The sequence below is a fragment of the Herpailurus yagouaroundi genome, unplaced genomic scaffold (genome assembly GCF_014898765.1).
Source record: "Herpailurus yagouaroundi ecotype Mexico unplaced genomic scaffold, PumYag 159, whole genome shotgun sequence".
NCBI lineage: Eukaryota > Metazoa > Chordata > Mammalia > Carnivora > Felidae > Herpailurus > Herpailurus yagouaroundi.
In genome coordinates, this window is record NW_024412400.1 from 27,327,516 (window position 1) to 27,348,709 (window position 21,194).

The following is a 21,194-nucleotide window of genomic DNA, read 5'->3' on the forward strand; positions in this document are numbered from 1 at the left end:
TGACAGTAATAAAATGTGCTACCTTCTTCACTTATTTTACACTCAAAACTGCAAGTTACATAGTTAGAACACTGAATTTTCTTAGGTTAATTCCACATCTTAAAGCTTTTTATAATACAATTTTCTGATTAGAAAATTTGTTCATTAGTAGTATATGTTCATTGTAGAAAAACTGAAAACCTAGAAAAGAGCTAGAATGGAAACTACCTGCAAACAATCCAGATACTCAAAGGTTGTGCAGAGCATCCAAAATAATAAAATAAGTTAACCCATGTCTTTTTTTTTTTTTTAATGTTTTTTATTTTTGAGAGAGAGAGAGAGAGATAGGGAGCAAGCAGGGGAGGGGCAGAGAGAGGGAGACACAGAATCCAAAGCAGGCTCCAGGCTGTGAGCTGTCAGCATGGAGCCCTACATGAGACTCGAACTCCTAGACCGCAAGATCATGACCTGAGCTGAAGTTGGCTGCTTTAAGTGACTAAGCCACCCAGGTGCCCCAACCCATGTGTTTTTTAAAAAATGTATTTTGATAAAACCTGGTTGGAACTTAATAGTGTTATAAATATGAACATTTCATTTAACATCAGCATTTCTGTAATCGTAAGTTATTATAAAACATGTTTTTAATGGGTGCACAGTATTTTGCTTGGATATATTATGTGTGTATAAACACACAGCAAATACATGGTTATATAATCATTTTCGTGTTGAAATTTTAACTTCCATTTGTTGTTACTGTAAACAATGCTTCAAGGATAATAAGAGTAAGCAACCGTTTACCATGTACCAGGCAATTCATATATTACATACGTTATATATTTACTTCTAATAGCCATCTTATAAGAGATGGGCAGACCCATTTTTACAGATGAAGAAACTGAGGCCCAGAGAATTTGGGATACTAATCTGAAATCTCAGAGCTGATAAGTGATAGCAGTGGCATTGGGACTGGGAGTCCAGGTCTGTGTGACTTCTGACTTTGTCATCTGTTGCTTACTGATTCATTAAATATTATTGTACATGACTTTGTGCCTATCTCTGATTATTTCTGTAGAATAAATTTCTTCATGTGAAAAGATTGGACTGATGACCAACACATTTATAAAATGCTTAGCACATATTGGTGAATTGTCCTCTGAAAAGGTTTAGCTTATATTTCCACAAACTGTGCTTCTTACAGTAGCATTAAGTCCCTGGGCCATCAGCCTCACTTGTGCTTAGATTTTAGATACAGTAACTAGTTGAAATGCGCTCTTTACTCATTTGTTTTCTCTTGCTCAAGCTCTAGTTACTCATGAATGCTGTTTTCAGAGCATCTGGGAGCAGTGTGTGTGTTTGCTTTATTTTACATTTAGTGAGGAAGCTGTTTCCATATTTGAACACGACTTTGTGTGTGTGTGTGTGTGTGTGTGTGTGTGTGTGTGTGTGTGTGTGTGTGTCCGTCCTTTCGTGATAGTTTCTTCCTGACATTTATTTCTGAAAGAATAAATTCTGTACTAGGTTACCTAGGGGTATTGGGACAGAGTGTACATTAGTCAATATATGTGAAATCTGCAGTTAATTAAACATTTTCCCATTAGACCTTTGTTCAACCTTTTCTTCCAAACCTATTCCCAGAGATGGTGACAAGTAGTGAAATTGACAGATTTGAAGTTTCATTTTATTTGCTTTCTTGGTTCACTCTCTGGGCTCTCTGATAAAAATGCTAATGAACTCTGGAAACCAACTTCAAGGTACTTAGAGAAGGAAGAGGCAAATTGCAAATTACAAATTACACCATCAGCCTGGGCAAATTACGTCTTTTCCAGATAACAGTTTTTATGCATTAATTATGGCAGATACCCTGATGCTATTCCAAAGAGACTGAAACAATATAAAACCTAAGCTTTGTGAGAAGCTTACTGAATTGCTTCACCTTGTCCTATTCTAAGGAGGAATTCCATAAATACCAGAGCTCCCTTCCAGGTATTTCTTTTGAATACCTAAATCTTTTCTGCAAATACTATTAATGAATTGTTTTAGTTCTTTGAGCTTAGGTGGACTGCCCTTATCCTGTAACTTGTTTTCTTCCCCACTTCATCTTACGTTTATGGAACTCTCTTACAGCCAACATATATACTTGGTCTAATGCTTTTACTTCATACCAGTTTGAATGGCTTTTCTTTTATTAGTGTTAAAAGCAAAAAACTTCTAAATTGCCAGCTTACTGAGATTTCCCCACATGTACTAAATCATATTAATTCTTTTCCTTACTAAAATGTTTTTTAGCTTCCTCTTTCCATAATTCAGTCTCATATTTCATTTCTAACATTACTCTGTCCTTTTAACCTAGAGCCAACAAAAGAGTAGCATGGAAACTAATTTTGTTTAATTATTTAGAAAGTCCATCTAGGAGTTCTCAATGTTTTTTGTGTATGATTTCTTGTAGTGTGTCCTATATTTCCCATCAATAGAAGTGGACATCCTCTTTTGTTCTTTTTAATAGCAGTACCTTCATTTGTATTACTACCAAAACTATTAATCAAATTCCTGTAATAGAATCCCCAATCTGTGTGCTATTTGGTTTTTGGTAGGTTGTAAATATTTTATTTCAGTCACCTGTTTTTTGTTTTTGTTTTTTTTCTTTTCTTCAATGCATCTGGTATCTTTATATCTTTCCTGGAAGATTGGGGAAACTTCAGCAGGTTATTTTAATTCCAGGAATATTTTTCATTAATTTCTCCTTTAGTATTTTCCTGTATTCTTCTTAACTTCCTTTTCCTAGCACCCTTGTCTATTAATGTTGATCAAGAGAACTGTGAGTAATGGGGTGCCTGGGTGGCTCAGCTGGTTAAGCATCCAACTCTTGATTTCTGCTCAGATCATGACCTCACGGTTGTGAGTTTGAGCCCTGCATTGGGCTCTGTGCTGAACGTGGAGCCTGCTTGGGATTCTTTGATTCCTTCTCTCTCTCCTCTCTCTGCCCCTCCCCTGCTCGCTCGCTCTCAAATAAATAAATAAACATTAAAAAAAAAAAAAAAACCTGTGAGTGCTAACCACAAATATGACACGGTAAAGAAGGACCAATGAGAAGGGAAAAAATTATTCCCTAAACCTGCTCCTTTTCAAAGTTCTATTTCTTTTCCACTGTCCTTTTACCATCCTGTCCTCAGCCTATCTTTTTCCCTCTTGCTTCCAAGGTACATGATTTTATTGTGTGCTTTATCTTTAATCCGTATATTCTTTTTTTGTTGTCAAGTAGAGAAACGGATATGAAGGTGAAAAGATTATGAATAGAGGAAATTCAGTTACCCCCAAGTCTAATCTTAGCTCTGTGATACTGTGATGTAGCTCAGTCTCTAGTCCTTTCCATATTGTTTTGTTTTAAATCTTATTTCTTTAGGCCATAATTTTGAGTCACTAAATTTAGTGCTTTTAGTCACCTAAAAGATTGATCTGCTCTTCTGGTGCTTTAAGAACAAATTTTACTCTGTACCACATGCAAAGCACCAACTGAGTTTTCATTAAAATCTGCTTGGTCTCGAAACTGCTGCTCTTATTTTTGAGTTGCCATCAAACCTTTGAAATACTAAAATCTTATATCAGGTCGTAGGTATACCGGCTGCACGTCAAGTAACTTGTTAGTGTACAGAAGAACTATGCTTTCAGTCCAACAGCTGGCATGTCCTTGTTGCTCCATTGTCAGTGATATAATGGCATGATTTGCGATGGTTCAGATGACGTGCAGTGAGTGTAACAAAGGCAAAATTTTACTCTGTTCAACCTGAGTGGTGGTAATTAGCCTTTGGTTTAAATATTCTGGAAAATCTGCAGTCTTTGCTAAATACTCCTGTATTTCAATGCTGTGTGCTATATGATTAATTTCTGCAGTAATATTGAATTGTCACTCAGAAGGTAGCAATATACTTTCAATACAGATGTCCTTTAGTCCTTTTTAATGACATACTAAAGAGTCCAAAGGATTTTGAGCTTTTTAAAAAGGAAATATATTCTCTAAATAGGATTTATGTGATTCATGGTATCTAAAGGCCCTAGGCATAAGTAGTAATGTGATGTTACAGTTAGATTGAGTCTTTTGCCTAAGAAAATAATCCTCGTTTGTTTTAGACCTTTATTAAAATTGGGAGAGAAACTGGGTACAGTCTATTTGATGGTACTAAATTCAGTGATTTATTCATTTTATATGTATTTATAGAGGACTGCCTTCAGGGAGCTTATAGTCTAAGATAAGTAAATATATACATTGTGTCAGATAAGTGCTAAGGAGCACCAACAAAAGCAGGGAGTAGAGAGAGGAAAGATTGAAGAGGTAAATTGAAATTTTTAGATAACATGACTAGGAAAGACCTTATTACCGAGAAACTGCTTGACAAAGGAGCAGCCCATGTAATATCTGAGGAAAAAGCGCTCCAGACGAGGGAACACACGTGCAAAGACCTTGAGGCGAGTGTGCCTGGTGTGTTTAAGGAACAGGGTGGAGGCCGAGTAGGTGTAGTTTAGGTGAAAAAAGACAAATGAGGAGGAAGGGGTAGGTAGTAATGGGCTTTGGCTTTCATTCTGAGGAAGATAGGAAGTCATTGGAGGGTTTTGAGCAGAAGACAGATGTGATCTGGCTTCTGTTTTAGCAGTTTCACTGTGGTCACTTCATTGAGAAGAGACTGCAGGGGACAAGGGCAGAAATGAAAAATCAGTTCATATATTGGCCCAGAGTATTGGCAATGGGTTTAGAGTAAGGAGGTTGAAGTTTGGATTTATTTGAAGATGGAGCCAATAGGATTTGCTGTTAAACTGCTTGTGGCATGTGAGAGAAGAGGAGGAATTGAGCCGGAGCGACTAGGAGGATATACTTGCCATTAGCAGAGGATATGAAGGACATGTATTTTGGGAAATAACAGGGGTTCAGTTTGTGGTATTTTTAAGTCTTAGATGAGACATCCAAAAGGAACTTTGGAATAGGTGGGTAGATTAATTTCACTGGTCTGGATTTTAGAAGAGATACTGGGGCTGAAGACAAAAATGCATAAAAATAAAATCTAAATTTCTAAGGCTGGATGAGATCACCTAGGGACAGGTGGAGATTCTTAGACCTTTTGTAGAGAGGAATCTAAGAACTGAGTCCTGAAATATTCCAAGATTCAGACTTCAGGGATGTCCGGAGGAGCCTGCAAAAGAGGGGCAGCCAGAAAGGTAGGAGGAAGACCAGGAGACTATAGGGTGATCATGGAAGCCAAGAGCAGAAAGTACCTCAGGAGGAGGGAATTACCGGCTATGTTAGCGTGCTGCTGAGAGCGTAAGTCAGAAAAGAAATGACCATTGGTGTGAGCAAAGCAGGTCGTCTTTAATAGTCTTCAGCAGGGGTTTAAGCGCAGTGGTGGGGGCAGCGGCACAACTGGGATGGAGTCAGGAGAGCATGAGAAGAGGGGAAATGGGAGATGGCAAGTACAGAGGAGTTTTGCTATAAAGAAGGAGGAAAATGTAGGGTAGTGCCCCAAACAAGAAGGGAACTTTTTGGTTTTGTTTTTATTTAAATGGAAGAAATAATCAAATGTTTGTATACTGATGATAACGATGCATCAGTGAGGAAAAGATTTTGATGCAAGAGAGGATAGAATTTCTGGAGCAATGATCTTTAAATAGGTCAGAAGGTAGAATATTTGACCCGTGTGCTAGGAGCATATTTAGTTCATCTATAATAAAAGGAGAGAAGGAAAGGATAGTGCTTGGATACAGATATTGGATGGTGGGAATTACGGAAGTTCTTTTCCTCATTCTGTTTTCTTTGAAGTGGGAAGCAAAGTTGTCAACGGAGCCTAGGGTTGGAGATGGTGATAAATTGGAAGTATGAGGAGAGAAAACTTAGTATGAACTAATCCTCTAGGACAGTAGGGAGAAGAATGGTATATTATGTAGTTATTAAAATCGCCGTGACTTAAGTGTTGGAAAGAGTGTTGTTGGAAAGAGTGACAGTGAAGCAGAAGTTCATTAAGTCACAGGGATGAGAAGTACGGTGTAAGGAACATAGTCCGTAGTGTTATAATAATGTGTAGTGGTAGATGGTAACTACTCTTATGGTGAGCATTGTGTAACGTATAGAATTGTGAATCACTGTGTTGTACATGTGAAACTAATACAACATTGTATTCATTAAAAAAAAAAAATCTGAAAAACATTTTGTGAAACATGGGGGAGTGACCTGGAGCAGTGAATGACTGCAGTTAGTAGGAAGTATAGTATCCTGTGACCTTCAAAACTGAGGTTTTATGAGTAAAAAAGGGGCAGTGAAAGACACCTACCCCTGTCTAGGCTCTCCTGGTGGTACTTTTTGAGAGGACCGTAGGGATGGCTTTGCTGTGTGCAAAATTAGGTTAGAGCAATGTGCAAAAGTGGAGGATACAGGGGATGTTGTTGATGTCTGCCTTTGGGGCACAGTGAAGGGGTTTGAGGAGACCAGGAGATGGCATCAGAAAAGGGAATTAAATGCATGGTTTGGAGGGATAAGATCATATAAACTGTTGGAAATATAGTGTAGGAGAACCTAAAGAATTAAAATGAAGAGGGAGAATGAGCAGATACTTGACACTTTATTTTTTATTACTTTTTTAGTGTTTATTTTTTGAGAGAGAGAGGCAGAGCATGACCAGAGGAGGGGCAGAGAGAGAGAGGGAGACCCAGAATCCAAACCAGGCTCCAGGCTCTGAGCTGTCAGCACAGAGCTCGATGCGGGGCTTGAATCTCATGAACCGTGAGATCATGACCTGAGCCGAAGTCAGATGCTTAACCAACTGAGCCACCCAGGCTCCCCGACACTTGACACTTTATAAACAACAACAATAACAAAACCACAACAACAGCAAAAAAGGCAGTTGTTCTTTATCCTTCCTGAAGACAGAACGAAGGGAAAAGGCCATTTTTGTTGTTGGCCAGTGTAATGAAGAAACATATGGAGGTGAATTCTTCCTTCTCTGTCTCTGAAACATTTCAAGAATAAGGCTGTTTCTCTTCAGACTTTAAACATAATGGGTTAAATTGGATAACTTGTTTAGATTGTGTATTTCCGGTGCTACTGTTGGTAAAGTTTGAAATGATCATGTCAAATGAGTGTCTTAACAGATACGACCTATTGCTTAAGCTTGATCTCTGTGGCAAAGTAAATATACTTTAAATAGATAATTTTTAAAAATCTGGGTCATAAATGCATGAGTTATTCTGATATTTCTTAACATCGAAGATTTTTAGTGTATCCTGTGTTTTTACAGGTTGCGGTATTTTACAGAGCTAGTCCCAGGCACAAGATGAAAATTATTAAGGTGGGTCTCCAAAAATCCAATTGTTTTATCGCTATCTCCAAAATGCTACTTCTTGTCTTTCATTATGATTGCATTACTAGGAATGTTGATCGAACATTAAAGTAAAAGGTATTGTGAAGCAAAAGAGGTGATTATTATTTTTTTTTTAGAGCTTGAAATTGAAGCATTAATAGAGAATGTAGTTAGCAAAGGAAGATGTAGAAGAAACCTTGAATGAAATATCTGCGAGTACAACCTTCTTTAAACCATTGACATTGTAGTCGTATGTTCTGACAGGAGTCCATAGCCAAATCATCCCAGTGTAATTAGCAGTAATTGCTTAGAAACTGAATAAATAGAGCAAGAAAAGGAGATATTATGAGGGAATAATATTTTGAAACTTATGGTTATTTATATTAATCAGTAAATATATACAAAGCAACTGACGTAGTATCCATTAGTTAAAGGGCTTAAGTTCTTAATCACAATAGCCCTTCATTGCATTAGTTTCTCAGCCTTCATACTATTTCTCAGCCTTCATACTATTGACATTTTGGGCTGGATTCTTTGTTGTGAGGGCCTGTCCTGTACCTCGTAGGATGTTTAGCAGCATCCCTGGCCCCTACCCTCTAGATGCTAGTAGCATCCAGTCATGATAGTAAAAAATATCTCCAGACATTGCCAAATGTCCCCTACAAGGCAAAATTGCCCCTGAGAGCCACTGTATAATTAACTCTAGATCAGACTTTAGACATGGTTCTCACACATGAGACTATTAATAAAAACTTTTTCTAAACTTTATCTTAACACCTCCATATATTGAAGGTTGTTGAAAAATTGGTGGTCTGTCTTGTTTCCAGTCTTTATTATATGAGTAAAATAGGAGTTATTTATCCCTTTATCTTTGTGGAAGCAACATTTTTATCAGAATTCCCCCCCCCCCCCCCTCCAGTCTCTACAGAAGAACGGCTCAGTTGTAGCCATGACAGGAGATGGAGTCAACGATGCAGTTGCTCTGAAGGCTGCAGACATTGGAGTTGCAATGGGTCAGACTGGCACAGACGTTTGCAAAGAGGCAGCAGACATGATCCTTGTGGATGATGATTTCCAAACCATAATGTAAGTTTTGTTTCAGTGAATGCACATCAGAGAATCTTTTCCCATCTTTTTCTGTACCCATCTCCAGACAGTTCAACTGGAAAAGAATTAGTATAGTCACTGTTTAAATATGTGCACAGTGGATGAACTATTTTACTAGGATTAATTAATCTTATTTATGGCCTAGTGTATAGTTTCGAAGAAAATTATTTGTATGGAATGAAAAGGATATAATAAATGGCAGAGTCACTCATTTAAGAAATATTTATTGAGTGCCAGCCAGATGTCACATTTTTCTGGCCACCAGTGTAGTGGCACGGCAGTAAACCTTAATGGAGCCTTTATTCTACTTAAATTCAGTCTGTTCGAAATATGCATATGTGTGGCTTTACAATAAGTATTAAAATAATCAAATCTCTATCCATACCTATTGCCTTCTGTCTGTAATTGTCCCTGTTGTCAGTGATACAAGTGATTATGTTTTAAATAGCGTTGTCTCCTTCAGCCATGGTTTCTAATTGATTTAAGATTCTTATGTTATACCTGGTAATGTCAGTTGCACAATGTTCATGTGGGGGTCCCCTGACTCTTGTTACTTGATAATCACCTGTTAGATAACCTGAGTCCTCCTCAGTTCAGTGACACATGCTAATTATATGTCCAGAGTACTTCATTAACCCATCGAGGCCTGAAGTGGAGCATGTGGGAGCTCTGAATTACCACGCTTTTATAGGGATATAGGGTTTTTTTTCTTTGCATTCTGAGACTTGTATAAAAATCTTGAAAGGAAGGGGAAGTTGTTTAAAAAACATGTATTTTCCTAGATTTAACCAAATGAGAATTTAAATGAATCTTTGTAAACCGTATTCTTTATATAATTCTGCTAAAGCAGAATTTCTAATTGTATGTAGGAACAATAGTAGATTATGTGCTAGATTTCTAATATATTTTATTGCCATTTAATTCCTGACATACATTAATTTAATTCCTTACCATGCGTATGTCTTTACCTTTAAGAAAAATAAAATTGAAGGGGTAAAGAAGCTCATTACTTTAGTGTTATAAATGTGTAGTATTGTCCGTTGTGTAAAAAGACAGTGTTATGATTGTAATGTTGAAATATCTTTAAGAATAAGAATTTTAATATTGTATAATGAAATTAGTTCAGGTGGAGCTTCACAGATGTGACTTTAATTCTTTACCAGAATAATGTTTCCATATTTGTTTCTAATCTTAATATGTGAAGAAAATAACAGACTCTTTTTTAATGATGGATGTGTTACATCAGTTGGAAACTTGTTTTCAAAAGTAGGTCTATGGTGTTTTAGAGTAGATATATCTTTATTTTTGTATGATAATTATCACTTATTTTTTTTTTTAACTTTCAGGTCTGCAATTGAAGAGGGTAAAGGGATTTATAATAACATTAAAAATTTTGTTAGATTCCAACTGAGCACGTAAGTTTATAAGAAGTTTGTCACCATGGGTCTTATAGATAAATTATGTGACAAGTAGAATTCAAGCAGAATGCTTAGAAGCTTTTTGGCTATTTCTGAGTGTTGTTCATATGTAACTTTTCCAAAATGAAAATTAATTCTATCCTAAAATTAAAAATGGCAAGATAAAGAGATGATGTCTAAGTCATCATCAAAATGTATAAACCTTTGTGGTTTATTTACTAGCTCCAGAAATAACCAAGGAAGCAGTGTCAAATCTTAGTGTGTTTCCTTGGTATCTTTTTCCAAAAGTAGAAGGGCTTTTCTGTAGTCAAAAAATAGTTGCCAAAATATTGTTGAAACTGTTAACTATACTGTAGTAACAGCTATTCTGAACTCCGTGTTTAAAATCTTCCTCTATTTGTTATTATCTAAACATCTTGAAATCCTTTATTTAAATGCTGTGGATTATAAAGTTTAACTTTAGCTTCAGAATATTCACACCCAAATGAAGCATAGGGTAATTGGATATACAGACTTCCTTTAAAAGCACAGTAGTAAAATGAGATTTTCAAATGCTAAGGAAGTGCTATAAAAGTAGTAGGAAGTATACTATGCTGACAGATTTTTTTCAATTACTTTTTTTCAACAGGAGTATAGCAGCATTAACTTTAATCTCATTGGCTACATTAATGAACTTTCCTAATCCTCTCAATGCCATGCAGATCTTGTGGATCAATATAATTATGGATGGACCTCCAGCTCAGAGGTAAGAGTTTTTTTATGCATGAGCTAGTAGAAAGACAAGGAAGGTGTGATATCCTGATGATTAAGTTTTAATATTTTATTCATGGATAGGATTGGAAATCTATCATGCAGCAACACGTTTGTTATACATTGTGTGATGTGTGCATATATCATTTACTCTCTTTGGGTGTTTGTTGACATGTCATGGACCGAGCTTTTGCACTGTGTTAGATGCCCATTCTTAAGTTGAGAACAGATCAGGGTATATAGGTACAGTTCCTGTTCTCAGGAAGAAAGCTTTTGTCTCTAAGAATGGGATGTAATGGAGAAGTCCTGAGTTTAGTGTTACTACCTGGGTTCTTTTGTCAATTTTAGAGACTTTGGGAAAGTATTGAGACTTAAGCATGTAAGTATTTTCTTCTGTAATGGGGCCTTAGATGCTGCTTCCCAGCAGAAAGAATAATTGACTGATGCATGTCAGCAGCCATTACAATAAGTCATCCTACTTAAAATCTCCTTGCCTGAAAAGGTATTTCAGGGTTTACGTGGTAGCTTAGTATTTCAGGCCATATTTGAAATAAGTAAATTTATATGTAAATGAAGTTGGGCAATTTTTTTTGAAATTTGACCATCAGTCTCCCATCAAACTATGCCAAATAAACAAGAGTAAAAGAAGGAAGAGTGATAAAATCCATGGTTATTTTTGAGTAATTATAGCCAAGGTTTTTATGGTCAACATTTTGTTTCCATAAGAAAACATTTCATTTCCTGGATAATTGAGGTTAATGGGATTATGAAAATAACAAATCAAAACCTAAAACTTTGAAGTAATTCACTTTTCTATTTGTTTTGAAGCCTTGGAGTAGAACCAGTGGATAAAGATGTCATTCGTAAACCTCCACGAAACTGGAAGGACAGCATATTGACCAAAAACCTGATACTTAAAATACTTGTTTCATCTATAATCATTGTTTGTGGGACTTTGTTTGTCTTCTGGCGGGAGGTATAGTTACTTGATAAGCTCTGCCTTAATAATATGCATTCTGTATGATAGGATTCACTTTTTTTGGTGTTTTACATAGAAGCCTGGAAAGTTAAGAGAGCTCTTTGGAAAACATGATAACAAAAACATTTAAAAATAGTTTGATTTCAGGCTTTATGGGTTAATAGAATTGCTTATTCATTTATTAGACTAGTTTAAATCTGCAGAGACATACCAGTACAATAAAAATTAATATATTAAAATTTGGGGAGAAACTAGAAAATCTGAGTCCTTACTGCTATTTTATTACATCAAGAAAGAAAGTTGTTTTAATATCCAATACGTGGTTTGTGAGAAGACTTTTTACTTTATTTAAATTACAGCTATTCCTTAGTGACTTTCTTAAATGGCATATAGGAAGTATAGCCAGCTTATATGTTTTATATCTTAGACTACAGCTCTTTCATGTTAAAGCAAAGAAAATATTAACCTTTTACAAGCATGCAGTATTTGTCCATTAAATTCACCCACTGAAAATCATTCTTTTTCCTCGTGACAGCTACGAGACAATGTGATAACACCTCGAGACACAACAATGACGTTCACGTGCTTTGTATTTTTCGATATGTTCAATGCACTAAGTTCCAGATCCCAGGTAAGCTTAGGTGATCTTAGCTGGCTGATTGAATTGGTAGAATACTAATTGTAAGTAGGCAAGGATTGTGGGGTTTTAGCTGATTTTGTCACCACAGATTACAGCCCCAGATACAGATACGTCTACCCACAAACATGTCATTATGGGGATGGGGCATTTGAGATGATGATAGCCTTAACTTTGACCAGAAGATCCAAGAAAATCATAGGTGTCAGCACTTGGTGTTTCTTCTTTGTATTCTCTTATTATCTGTAGTTTTACGATAGGTTCGAGTTAACATATCTGAGAGTATTAGACAAAACTCATGGGTTCTGTTAAGATGGCATTAGTCTCATTTAAAAAATGTTTTTAATGTTTATTTTTGGGACAGAGAGAGAAAGACAAAGTGTGAGTGGAGGAGGGGCAGAGAGAGAGGGAGACAGAATCCTAAGCAGGCTCCGGGCTCTGAACAGTCAGCACAGAGCCCTCGGGACTTGAACCATGAGCTAGCTGTAAGATCATGACCTGAGCCAAAGTCAGATGCTTAGCCGACTGAGCCATCCAGACACCCTGGTATTAGTCTCATTTTAGAAGAAATTGTTATTAGAAGTACAAGAACAATTTTGTGTATATTAATGTTTTCCCATTACTTCTGTCAGTGTGTCAGAGCTTAGGACATTTTAAATTTGATTTTCTTCCCATGTTGTATCTTTTTTTAATTTTAATTAAAAAAAATTTTTTTTACATTTATTTATTTTTGAGAAACAGTGAGACAAAGTGTGAGCAGGGGAGGGGCAGAGAGAGAAGGAGACACAGAATCTGAAGCAGGCCTCGGGCTCTGAGCTGTCCGTGGTCAGCACGGAGCCTGATGCGGGGCTCGAACCCACAAACTGTGAGATCATGACCTGATCTGAAGTCAAACGCTCAACCGACTGAGCCACCCAGGTGCCCCCATTTAAAAAATTTTTTTAATGTTTATTTTATTTTTGAGAAAGAGAGACCGTGCACACACACACACGGGGGAGGGGCAGAGAGAGGGAGACACAGAATCCAAAGTAGGCTCCAGTCTCTGAGCTGTCAGCACAGAGCCTGATGCGGGGCTCGAACCCACAAACTGGGCGATCATGACCTGATCCGAGGTCAGATGCTTAACCGACTGAACCACCCAGGGGCCCCTCTTCCCATGTTGTATGTTAAGATGTGATTGCCTTTTCTTGATTGAAGTGTTTTGATAGAAAATAATGGGCTATGGGCTAGAACCTAGTAGTACTTTTGAGCATAATTGTTTTTGAAAACTGGTTCCATTTTGAGGCCTGACCATTCATTTCAATTTTAGAATACCTTATAAATCCTCAGTTACGTCTTTTACTATTTGCCATCCTGGAACTTTCCAAGTGTAATGAATTATCATTAATTTAGATTAAGTTTTGAATAAGCTACAACATTTTTTGTTTTATGAAAGGCAGTTTTACATTTTTAGTACACACATAATTAGGTCTAAACTTCTAGAGGGGGTGCCTGGGTGGTTCAGTTGGTTAAGTGTCTGACCCCAATCCAGGTCATGATCTTGCAGTTTGAGGGTCTGAGCCCCGCATCGGGCTCTGTGCTGACAGCTCAGAGCCTGGAGCCTGCTTTGGGTTCTGTGTCTCCCTCTCTCTCTCTGCCCTCCCCTGCTTGCACTCTGTCTCTCTCTCTTTCTCTTAAGAGCAAATAAACATTAAAAAAAAAAAAAAAAAAAAAAAGCTTTTAGATTATCTACCTTAATGGATAGAAATGGTTTTTGTTGTGATGAGCACTGGGTGTTGTCTGTAAGTGGTGAATCAGTGAATTCTACTCCTGAAACCAATATTGCACTGTATGTTAATGAAACAAAATTTAAATAAATAAATTAATTTAAAAAATGATTTATCAAAGTAATCATACAAATAAAGTTTCTTATGTTTTGGAATGCTAAAGTTTCTTTTCTTTCTATGGTCTTGCTGTTAATCTTCAGTCTTTTAGAGAAAACTCTTTCATGATAAAGAGAAGCATCTTTTTTTTTTTTTTTTTTAATGTGTGTATGTGTGAGAGAGAATCACAAGCAGGCTCTGTACTGTCTGTGCAGAGCCCGATGCAGGGTTCCATCTCCTGAACCATGAGATCAAGACCTGAAACTGGAGAGTGTTATGCTAAGTGAAATAAGTCATACAGAGAAAGACACACCAGATGTTTTCACTCCTATGTGGATCCTGAGAAACTTAACAGAAGACCACGGGGGAGGAGAAGGGGGGGAAAAAAAAAGTAGAGAGGGAGGGAGGCAAACCATAAGAGACTTTTTTTTTTTTAATTTTTTTTTTTTAACGTTTATTTATTTTTGAGACCGAGAGAGACAGAGCATGAACGGGGGAGGGTCAGAGAGAGGGAGACACAGAATTTGAAACAGGCTCCAGGCTCTGAGCTGTCAGCACAGAGCCCGACGCGGGGCTCGAACTCACGGACCGTGAGATCATGACCTGAGCTGAAGTCAGCCGCTCAACTGACTGAGCCACCCAGGCGCCCCTTTAAGAGACTCTTAAAAACTGAGAATAAACTGAGGGTTGATGGGGGGTGGGAGGAAGGGGAGGGTGGGTGGTAGGCATTGAGGAGGGCACCTGTTGGGATGAGCACTGGGTGTTGTATGGAAACCAATTTGATAATAAATTTCGTATAAAAATTTTTTTAAAATCCTGAAGAAAAAAACAAAAGACCTGAGCCAAAATCAGGAGTTGGCCGCTCAACTGAGTGAGCCACCCAGGCACTCCGAAGAGAAGCTGCTTTAATTTGTACCCTTATTCCATCTGAATTATTCCAAAATAATAGTTAAAATTAAGAGATTTCATGCTATTGCCATTGTGAAATTTAGTCCAGCTTATTAATAATTGGAGATGATTGTAATAATAAAGAAGTTGTTTCAGGGACCAAGGAATAATATTTATCTCTTTGCTCTGCCAACAGACCAAGTCTGTATTTGAGATTGGACTCTGCAGTAATAAAATGTTTTGCTATGCAGTTCTTGGATCCATCATGGGACAGTTGTTAGTTATTTACTTTCCTCCACTTCAAAAAGTTTTTCAGACCGAGAGCCTAAGTATACTGGGTAAAGAAAATGTTATCTTTTTATAATTTATATATTTTAGATGAAGTATTGTATTTTCTAATGCATTTGTTTGAATAAAAATTGCCTTTTAAAAAGTGAGATAAAAAAGTGAGAGACTTGTGTTCTATTTTTTTTCATTTAAGCAAGTTTAGGGGAGACACTTGCCTCACTCTAGACTTTAAAATTTTTTTGTAATTTTTTTCCTGTAATATTTTATAGATTATCAGTTGTCAGATTGTATTTGATGATTCTGAACTACAGCAAACAAAAACTTGTTATGGAGTAATTGTAGTTTATAACTTTTCAATCTTGTATGAAGAAAAATCTAGATTTAAGCTCACTGAAAACCAGATTGCTCTTCTTTAAAGTTAGTTTCAATAATTAAACGAATATTTCACTATTCTTACTTGCTAATTCATTATTTACAAAATAACAGTCTGACCCTGAAAGCAGGAAATTTTAATCAGATTGTATGGAAGATAGGCATTATTCTTTCACATACTATGTATTAAACTTATAGGATACAGTGTATTTAAAAATAAATCTTCCTATGTAAGTGTGAGGGCTGATGTATTTTAAAGTTAATTTGGGTATTTATGAAAATAAGTTCTGAAGTCTCACTGTGTTTTATGGTATAAGTTACAATTTACCTTAAAGTTGTACTGGCTTTTAGTATTTTAATTTCATATTTACACTGTTCCTCTTAAAAAAAAAAAGTGGAGTCTTGAGATAGCTGCAGTTTTTCAAGCAATGAATAAGAATGAGATAGTGTGGATACTGTTGTAAAGACATGATCGTTAAATGATGAGTAGAATTCTAGGGTCTCGAATGGAATAGATAGAAATTTCTAAGTAATCTTTAGATAGGCATTTTTCAGTCAAATCAGTTACCACTGCTTGAACAGCCTTTTAAAAAGGCTGTATAAGGTCTATTAAATAGAAAAGGCCTCTTGTATTGTTGTTACAGGTTATGGTTATGAGGTTATGGTTCTGGGAAAGTAGTCCGAGGACTTGGGTTCTAGCTCTGGCTGCTGCCTTTTCTAGCTATATAACTTGGGATTAATACGTTTTGAGCCTTACTTTCCTCAATTTTAAACTGAGGCTGATTGTATGTACCCCGTGGAATGCTGTGAGACAGTATATTTTAAAAAGTTCTGGTAAAATGCTGGAAAAATGTAAGCTATTACACTTTGCAACTGTGTTTCAAAGAATTGTAAGATGCACCTTATTTTCTCTTGCAGATCTGCTGTTTCTTTTGGGTCTCACCTCGTCAGTATGCATAGTAGCCGAAATTATAAAGAAGGTGGAAAGGAGCAGGGAAAAGATCCAGAAGCATGTTAGTTCGACATCGTCGTCTTTTCTTGAAGTATGATGCATATTGCATTCTTTTATTTGCAAACTAGGAATTGCAGTCTGAGGATCATTTAGAAGGGCAAGTTCCAGAGGATAATGAAGATTTGAGAACTTTTTAACTTTCCATTGACTAAAAATGAGTGTTCTGTTAAAGACTTGATTTGAGACTTTAACCTGCTGGCAGTCCCAAATGAAATTATGCAACTTTGATAACATATTTCTTGATTTAAATTGGCTTTTGCAATTGAGTGGAACTTTATAAAGCATATGGGCAGTTATTTAATTAAAAAAAAAAAAAAAAAAAAAGACAAAACCTGAACCACCTTCTGCACTTAAAGAGGTCTAACAATACACTATCTATCTTAGATAGATACAAATTTTTTTTAATTTTTAAATATTGTACTATTTATGGTGGTGGGGCTTTCTTACTAATACACAAATAAATTTAGTCATTTCAAAGGCATTCTTTTGGTTTAGAAGTTGATTCCCAGGAGTGCCATATTTCAGCTACTGTATTTCCTTTTTCCTGCAATGTAAGCAGCACAGATTCCTTGTGTTACCAGTTTTGTATCACGTTTTTTGCACAGGATGTGACCACTGTCAGATCACTGTTCTTTTCTTTCTTTTTGTGATTGAAAAGCCTATACTGCAATTTGAAGTAAATGTTTGCTTTTCTTAGTAAGTGTAAATGGTTGCTTTTTTTTTGTTTTGTTTTAAGTTACGAGTCTTTGGTCTAGCAAAATTACTACAGGGTTATCAAGTGGCATTCTAGGTAGAGTAGCTTTGTCTATAATTAACACTTAGTTATAGAATCAAAAGTATTTAATAGTGATGGGGCTGAAATTTATAACAGATTATATTAACATGTTATGCCTCTTTTTTGAGTTAAATATAAATATGCACTTTGTCAAGTATCATTTTGTCATCCCTTAAATATAAATCCAAGTACCTCACATGAATAACTGGATTTTATTTTTCTTAACGTCTTTTTATGTATGTTTTTAAGCATCTTTCTTAGGAAACATAGAGTGCTATACTTCAAAGAGTCCTAAACTCAAATAGATGGTTCATGAACCAGGGTTTATGTGGAAGATTCTGTGCTGCCTTGCTCTTCGTGAATCTGCATCTTTTTTGGCTTAGATTGCAGCACTGCCCTGAGCCTGTCCCTTTTCATACTTCTATCATTTGTTCTCTCCCTGCCTTCTGTTTCACTGGGCATGCTGAAGAAATAGTTGGATTTACTCTTGAAATGCCATCGGTTTTTATACTAGCTTGATGAAGTGTAGGTATTTTTTTTTTAGTGTGTTGTGGCAAATATGGGCAGAAATTCAAAATTTGAAGTCCATTTTCCTGTTGAATATTTCTCTCTGAAACAGAAATGGGTTTCAAATTCTTACATGTTTAATTCTTGAAATTAGTGAGTTTTGTATTTTATAATTATTGTCCATTTTTTAAACTGTCAGGATAAACCACTTTCCAGTTTTTATCACCAATATTAACCTGCCAGTGTTAGCACTGAAATATTGTTGTTAATGACAGGGAAAATATTGGTTCTTTGAGTTCTTGTAATTGAAACAGTTGAGTATAAGGAGCTGAGATGTCTTCAATTTATTCTACTTTATTCTTTAAGGCTCAATAGTCAAGTGTATATTTTTCTCATCAGATAGAACATAGAAGCCATTGTCTAGTCAACTTTATCTTTAGTGACGTGGTCTCATACCTAAATTTTGTATGACTTTTTTTGTCTGTTACAAAGACTTGAAATATGTTAAGTGCATATCAATATTTTGCTTTCCATTTTAGGTTCAGAGTATGACTTGTATGAAATAAATGTGCCTATCTTTTCATTTCGTTTTTAAACCACAAGGAAAAAATTATTTCTTTTCTTAAGTTTCTGACCTTCCAGTCGGGGTTGTTAACATTAAAATCTTAGGGATGTTGAAGATACAGAAATTAGGCACTACTCATAGTGCATAGAATCTGTGATTTAAAAAGAAGTGAAATGTACAGTACAGATATACTACATCCAGGTTTCAATTTTCCATAGTATGACAACAAATTAGAATATTTGTATATATATCTTCCATAATATATCATCAAATTAGCATTGCTTATTTAAATGTACTAGTATCTAAATTTAAAATTTTTACCCCATTTCCTAGCCCTAGGACTTCCTAGAGCCCTTAATAATACTAACCTATTTGATTTTTTTTTTTTTCCTGTAAGACTACCTCATGGAGTCATTTGATCCCAAGTGATTACACATCTGGGAAGAAGAGAAAGGAACTTGAAATAATTCACCAATTAGTTAGATAATTCCCTGCTACAAAGAAACAAGGCTTAGCATGTTCTCTAGTATTTGTACTGGGCATAGCATGACCTAGAGATGAAATCAGGCAACCTAAACCCCCTCCCCCCACCCTGCCTTCAGGATACAGGCTTTATTTAATAGTAACCACACTCAGAAAGCATAAACACAGTTTGTTTACGTTATAAAAGGTAGGGTACATCTTTCATATTGGTAGTCTTTCTGAAATCACTTTAAATTTTGATCTCTTTTATATAGAACATAAGTAAAATGAGTCTTGGCCATTCTCCAAATAGTTTCTCAGTGAAAGGAATTGGTGGCAAACCATAAATACCGTATCTGAGAACCTTAATTAACTTTACCTTACTTACTGCCTTTGTCACTGGGCAGTTCATTTGCATTTGACTTCCACATATGACTCATGCAAAAACTTGGATGGATGAATTGTCATTTCGGTAAACTTTTACTTAGTACCCAGAGTGTGCTAAGAATAAAAAGGTGATGGCATCCCTGCCCTTTAAGAGCTCATGGACATGGTTAGCAGGGTATATAACTGTTAACAAGCTATTTCATGAAAGTTAGTAATGGTCTTTGCACATTTGTTTTGTTTTATTATATTTTATTTAATTTTTTAAAATATTTTTTAAGGTCTATTTTAGAGAGAGAGAGAGAGCGAGCACGAGTGGGGGAAGGGGCAGAGGGAGAGGGAGACACAGAATCTGAAGCAGGCTCCAGGCTCCCAGCTGTCAGCACAGAGCCCTATGCGGGGCTCAAACCCACGAACCGTGAAATCATGACCTGAGCCAAAGTCAGATGCTTAACCGACAGAGCCACCCAGGTGCCCCTTTGCACATTTATTTTAAAAATACACATGCATTAAGGTGAACCCAGCACACATTTTACTGGAAGTTTCCCTTGACATTGGCATTTGGAAATCTTTGAAATGCCTTTTTAGACTAAGATGCAGTCCAGACAGCTGATTTGCATACTAAAACAGAGTGGGTAAATATTAATCCTAACTGGTATGTGACTGGACAAGCAGATTATCCCCATCATTAAGCTTCCTTGAGGTCAGTTAGAATTTGGTATGAAGATTAACTCTTGTTGGACAACCTTATTTTTGGTTTTGGTTTTCAGAGTTGGTTGTTGATAATGGATAATGGCTAACCAGTCCTTGATATTAATGTAGATATAATAGGCTGCAAATATTGTTACAGGTTTAGATTTATAAAGAAATAAGAGGTAGTATCTTGCCTTTGGGGAGTTCTCAGTCTTAACCCTGGAGACCAATATGAGATACATTCAGCACAGTGGTAAATGCTGAAATGTTACAGTAGTCAAAGGAGATAAACAACTTCATGGGAAGAGGTTGTCAAAGAAATTTCCTAGAACTAGTAGCATCTGAATCAAACCTTAAAAAATTAGGAATCTCTAGCCTAGAAGCAGCAGAATATTATAATCAAGTGCACAGCCTCTACAGAGGTGTTGGCTGGGGTGGGCGGATGTGGTGCTGGAAGGAACACTGGAAGTGAAAACTACAAGGAGTTTGGGACTTTTAAGGCAGGAGGTATATAATGTAAGGGGTTGGACAGATAGGAGCCTAGTGGTGAAGGGTAAAGACATATTAGACTGGTAGCAAGTTGAAGTATGATGTGAGGTTTGGATTTTTGTCTTGTAATATACTCTTGGAAGCGTAGAGGGTAGATTGTAAAGACAAAATAGGGAGACTGCTGAAGAGAATTGTAGACGCTTAAGTGGTAGAGGGACTGATTGAGCTGTGACAGTCAGTATGGAAAGAAAGGCATGGCATTTCTATCTTCTAAGAGAGAGCATTGACATGGGAGAAAAGAAAAATGTGGAAAATACCTGTTTCGTGCTTTCTGGCTTGGAAGGTAGAGCTATTGGGAGAATTACTGAAGCTGAGCAGCCTTTAATGGGACACAGGTCAATTTGAAATGGAAGTTTCTGCTGTCCTTATTTCCCAGTAGACATGTTAGATGAGGTTTTAGCCCAGAATGATTTAAAGCCACAGCTGACTAGGGCACCTGGCTGGCTTAGTCATTTGAGTGTCCAGGTCTAGATTTTGGCTTAGGTCATGATTCCAGGGTCATAGGATTGAGCCCCTTGTCGGACTCTGTACTGAGCATGGAACCTGCTTAATATTCTCTCTGTCTCCGTCTACCCCCCCTCCCTCCCTCGGCGGGGGGGGGGGGGGGGGGGGGGGGGGGGGGGGGGGGGG

At 36.6% G+C, this 21,194-nt stretch overlaps 1 protein-coding gene across 6 annotated transcripts in view; it reads left to right on the plus strand.

The window, feature by feature from the left end:
- Positions 1–21,194, plus strand: part of ATP2C1 (ATPase secretory pathway Ca2+ transporting 1) — a 177,215-nt gene that overhangs the window by 143,566 nt on the left and 12,455 nt on the right. For 4 of the 6 annotated variants that reach the window (XM_040480172.1, XM_040480171.1, XM_040480176.1 and 1 more), the window contains 8 exons: positions 7,254–7,304; positions 8,236–8,402; positions 9,770–9,838; positions 10,470–10,586; positions 11,420–11,567; positions 12,106–12,201; positions 15,154–15,295; positions 16,536–16,660. In XM_040480172.1, coding sequence (XP_040336106.1) covers positions 7,254–7,304; positions 8,236–8,402; positions 9,770–9,838; positions 10,470–10,586; positions 11,420–11,567; positions 12,106–12,201; positions 15,154–15,295; positions 16,536–16,660 — 915 coding nt within the window. The remainder of the gene's footprint in view (positions 1–7,253; positions 7,305–8,235; positions 8,403–9,769; positions 9,839–10,469; positions 10,587–11,419; positions 11,568–12,105; positions 12,202–15,153; positions 15,296–16,535; positions 16,661–21,194) is intronic. The other 2 variants (XM_040480174.1, XM_040480173.1) reach the window with 1 other exon arrangement.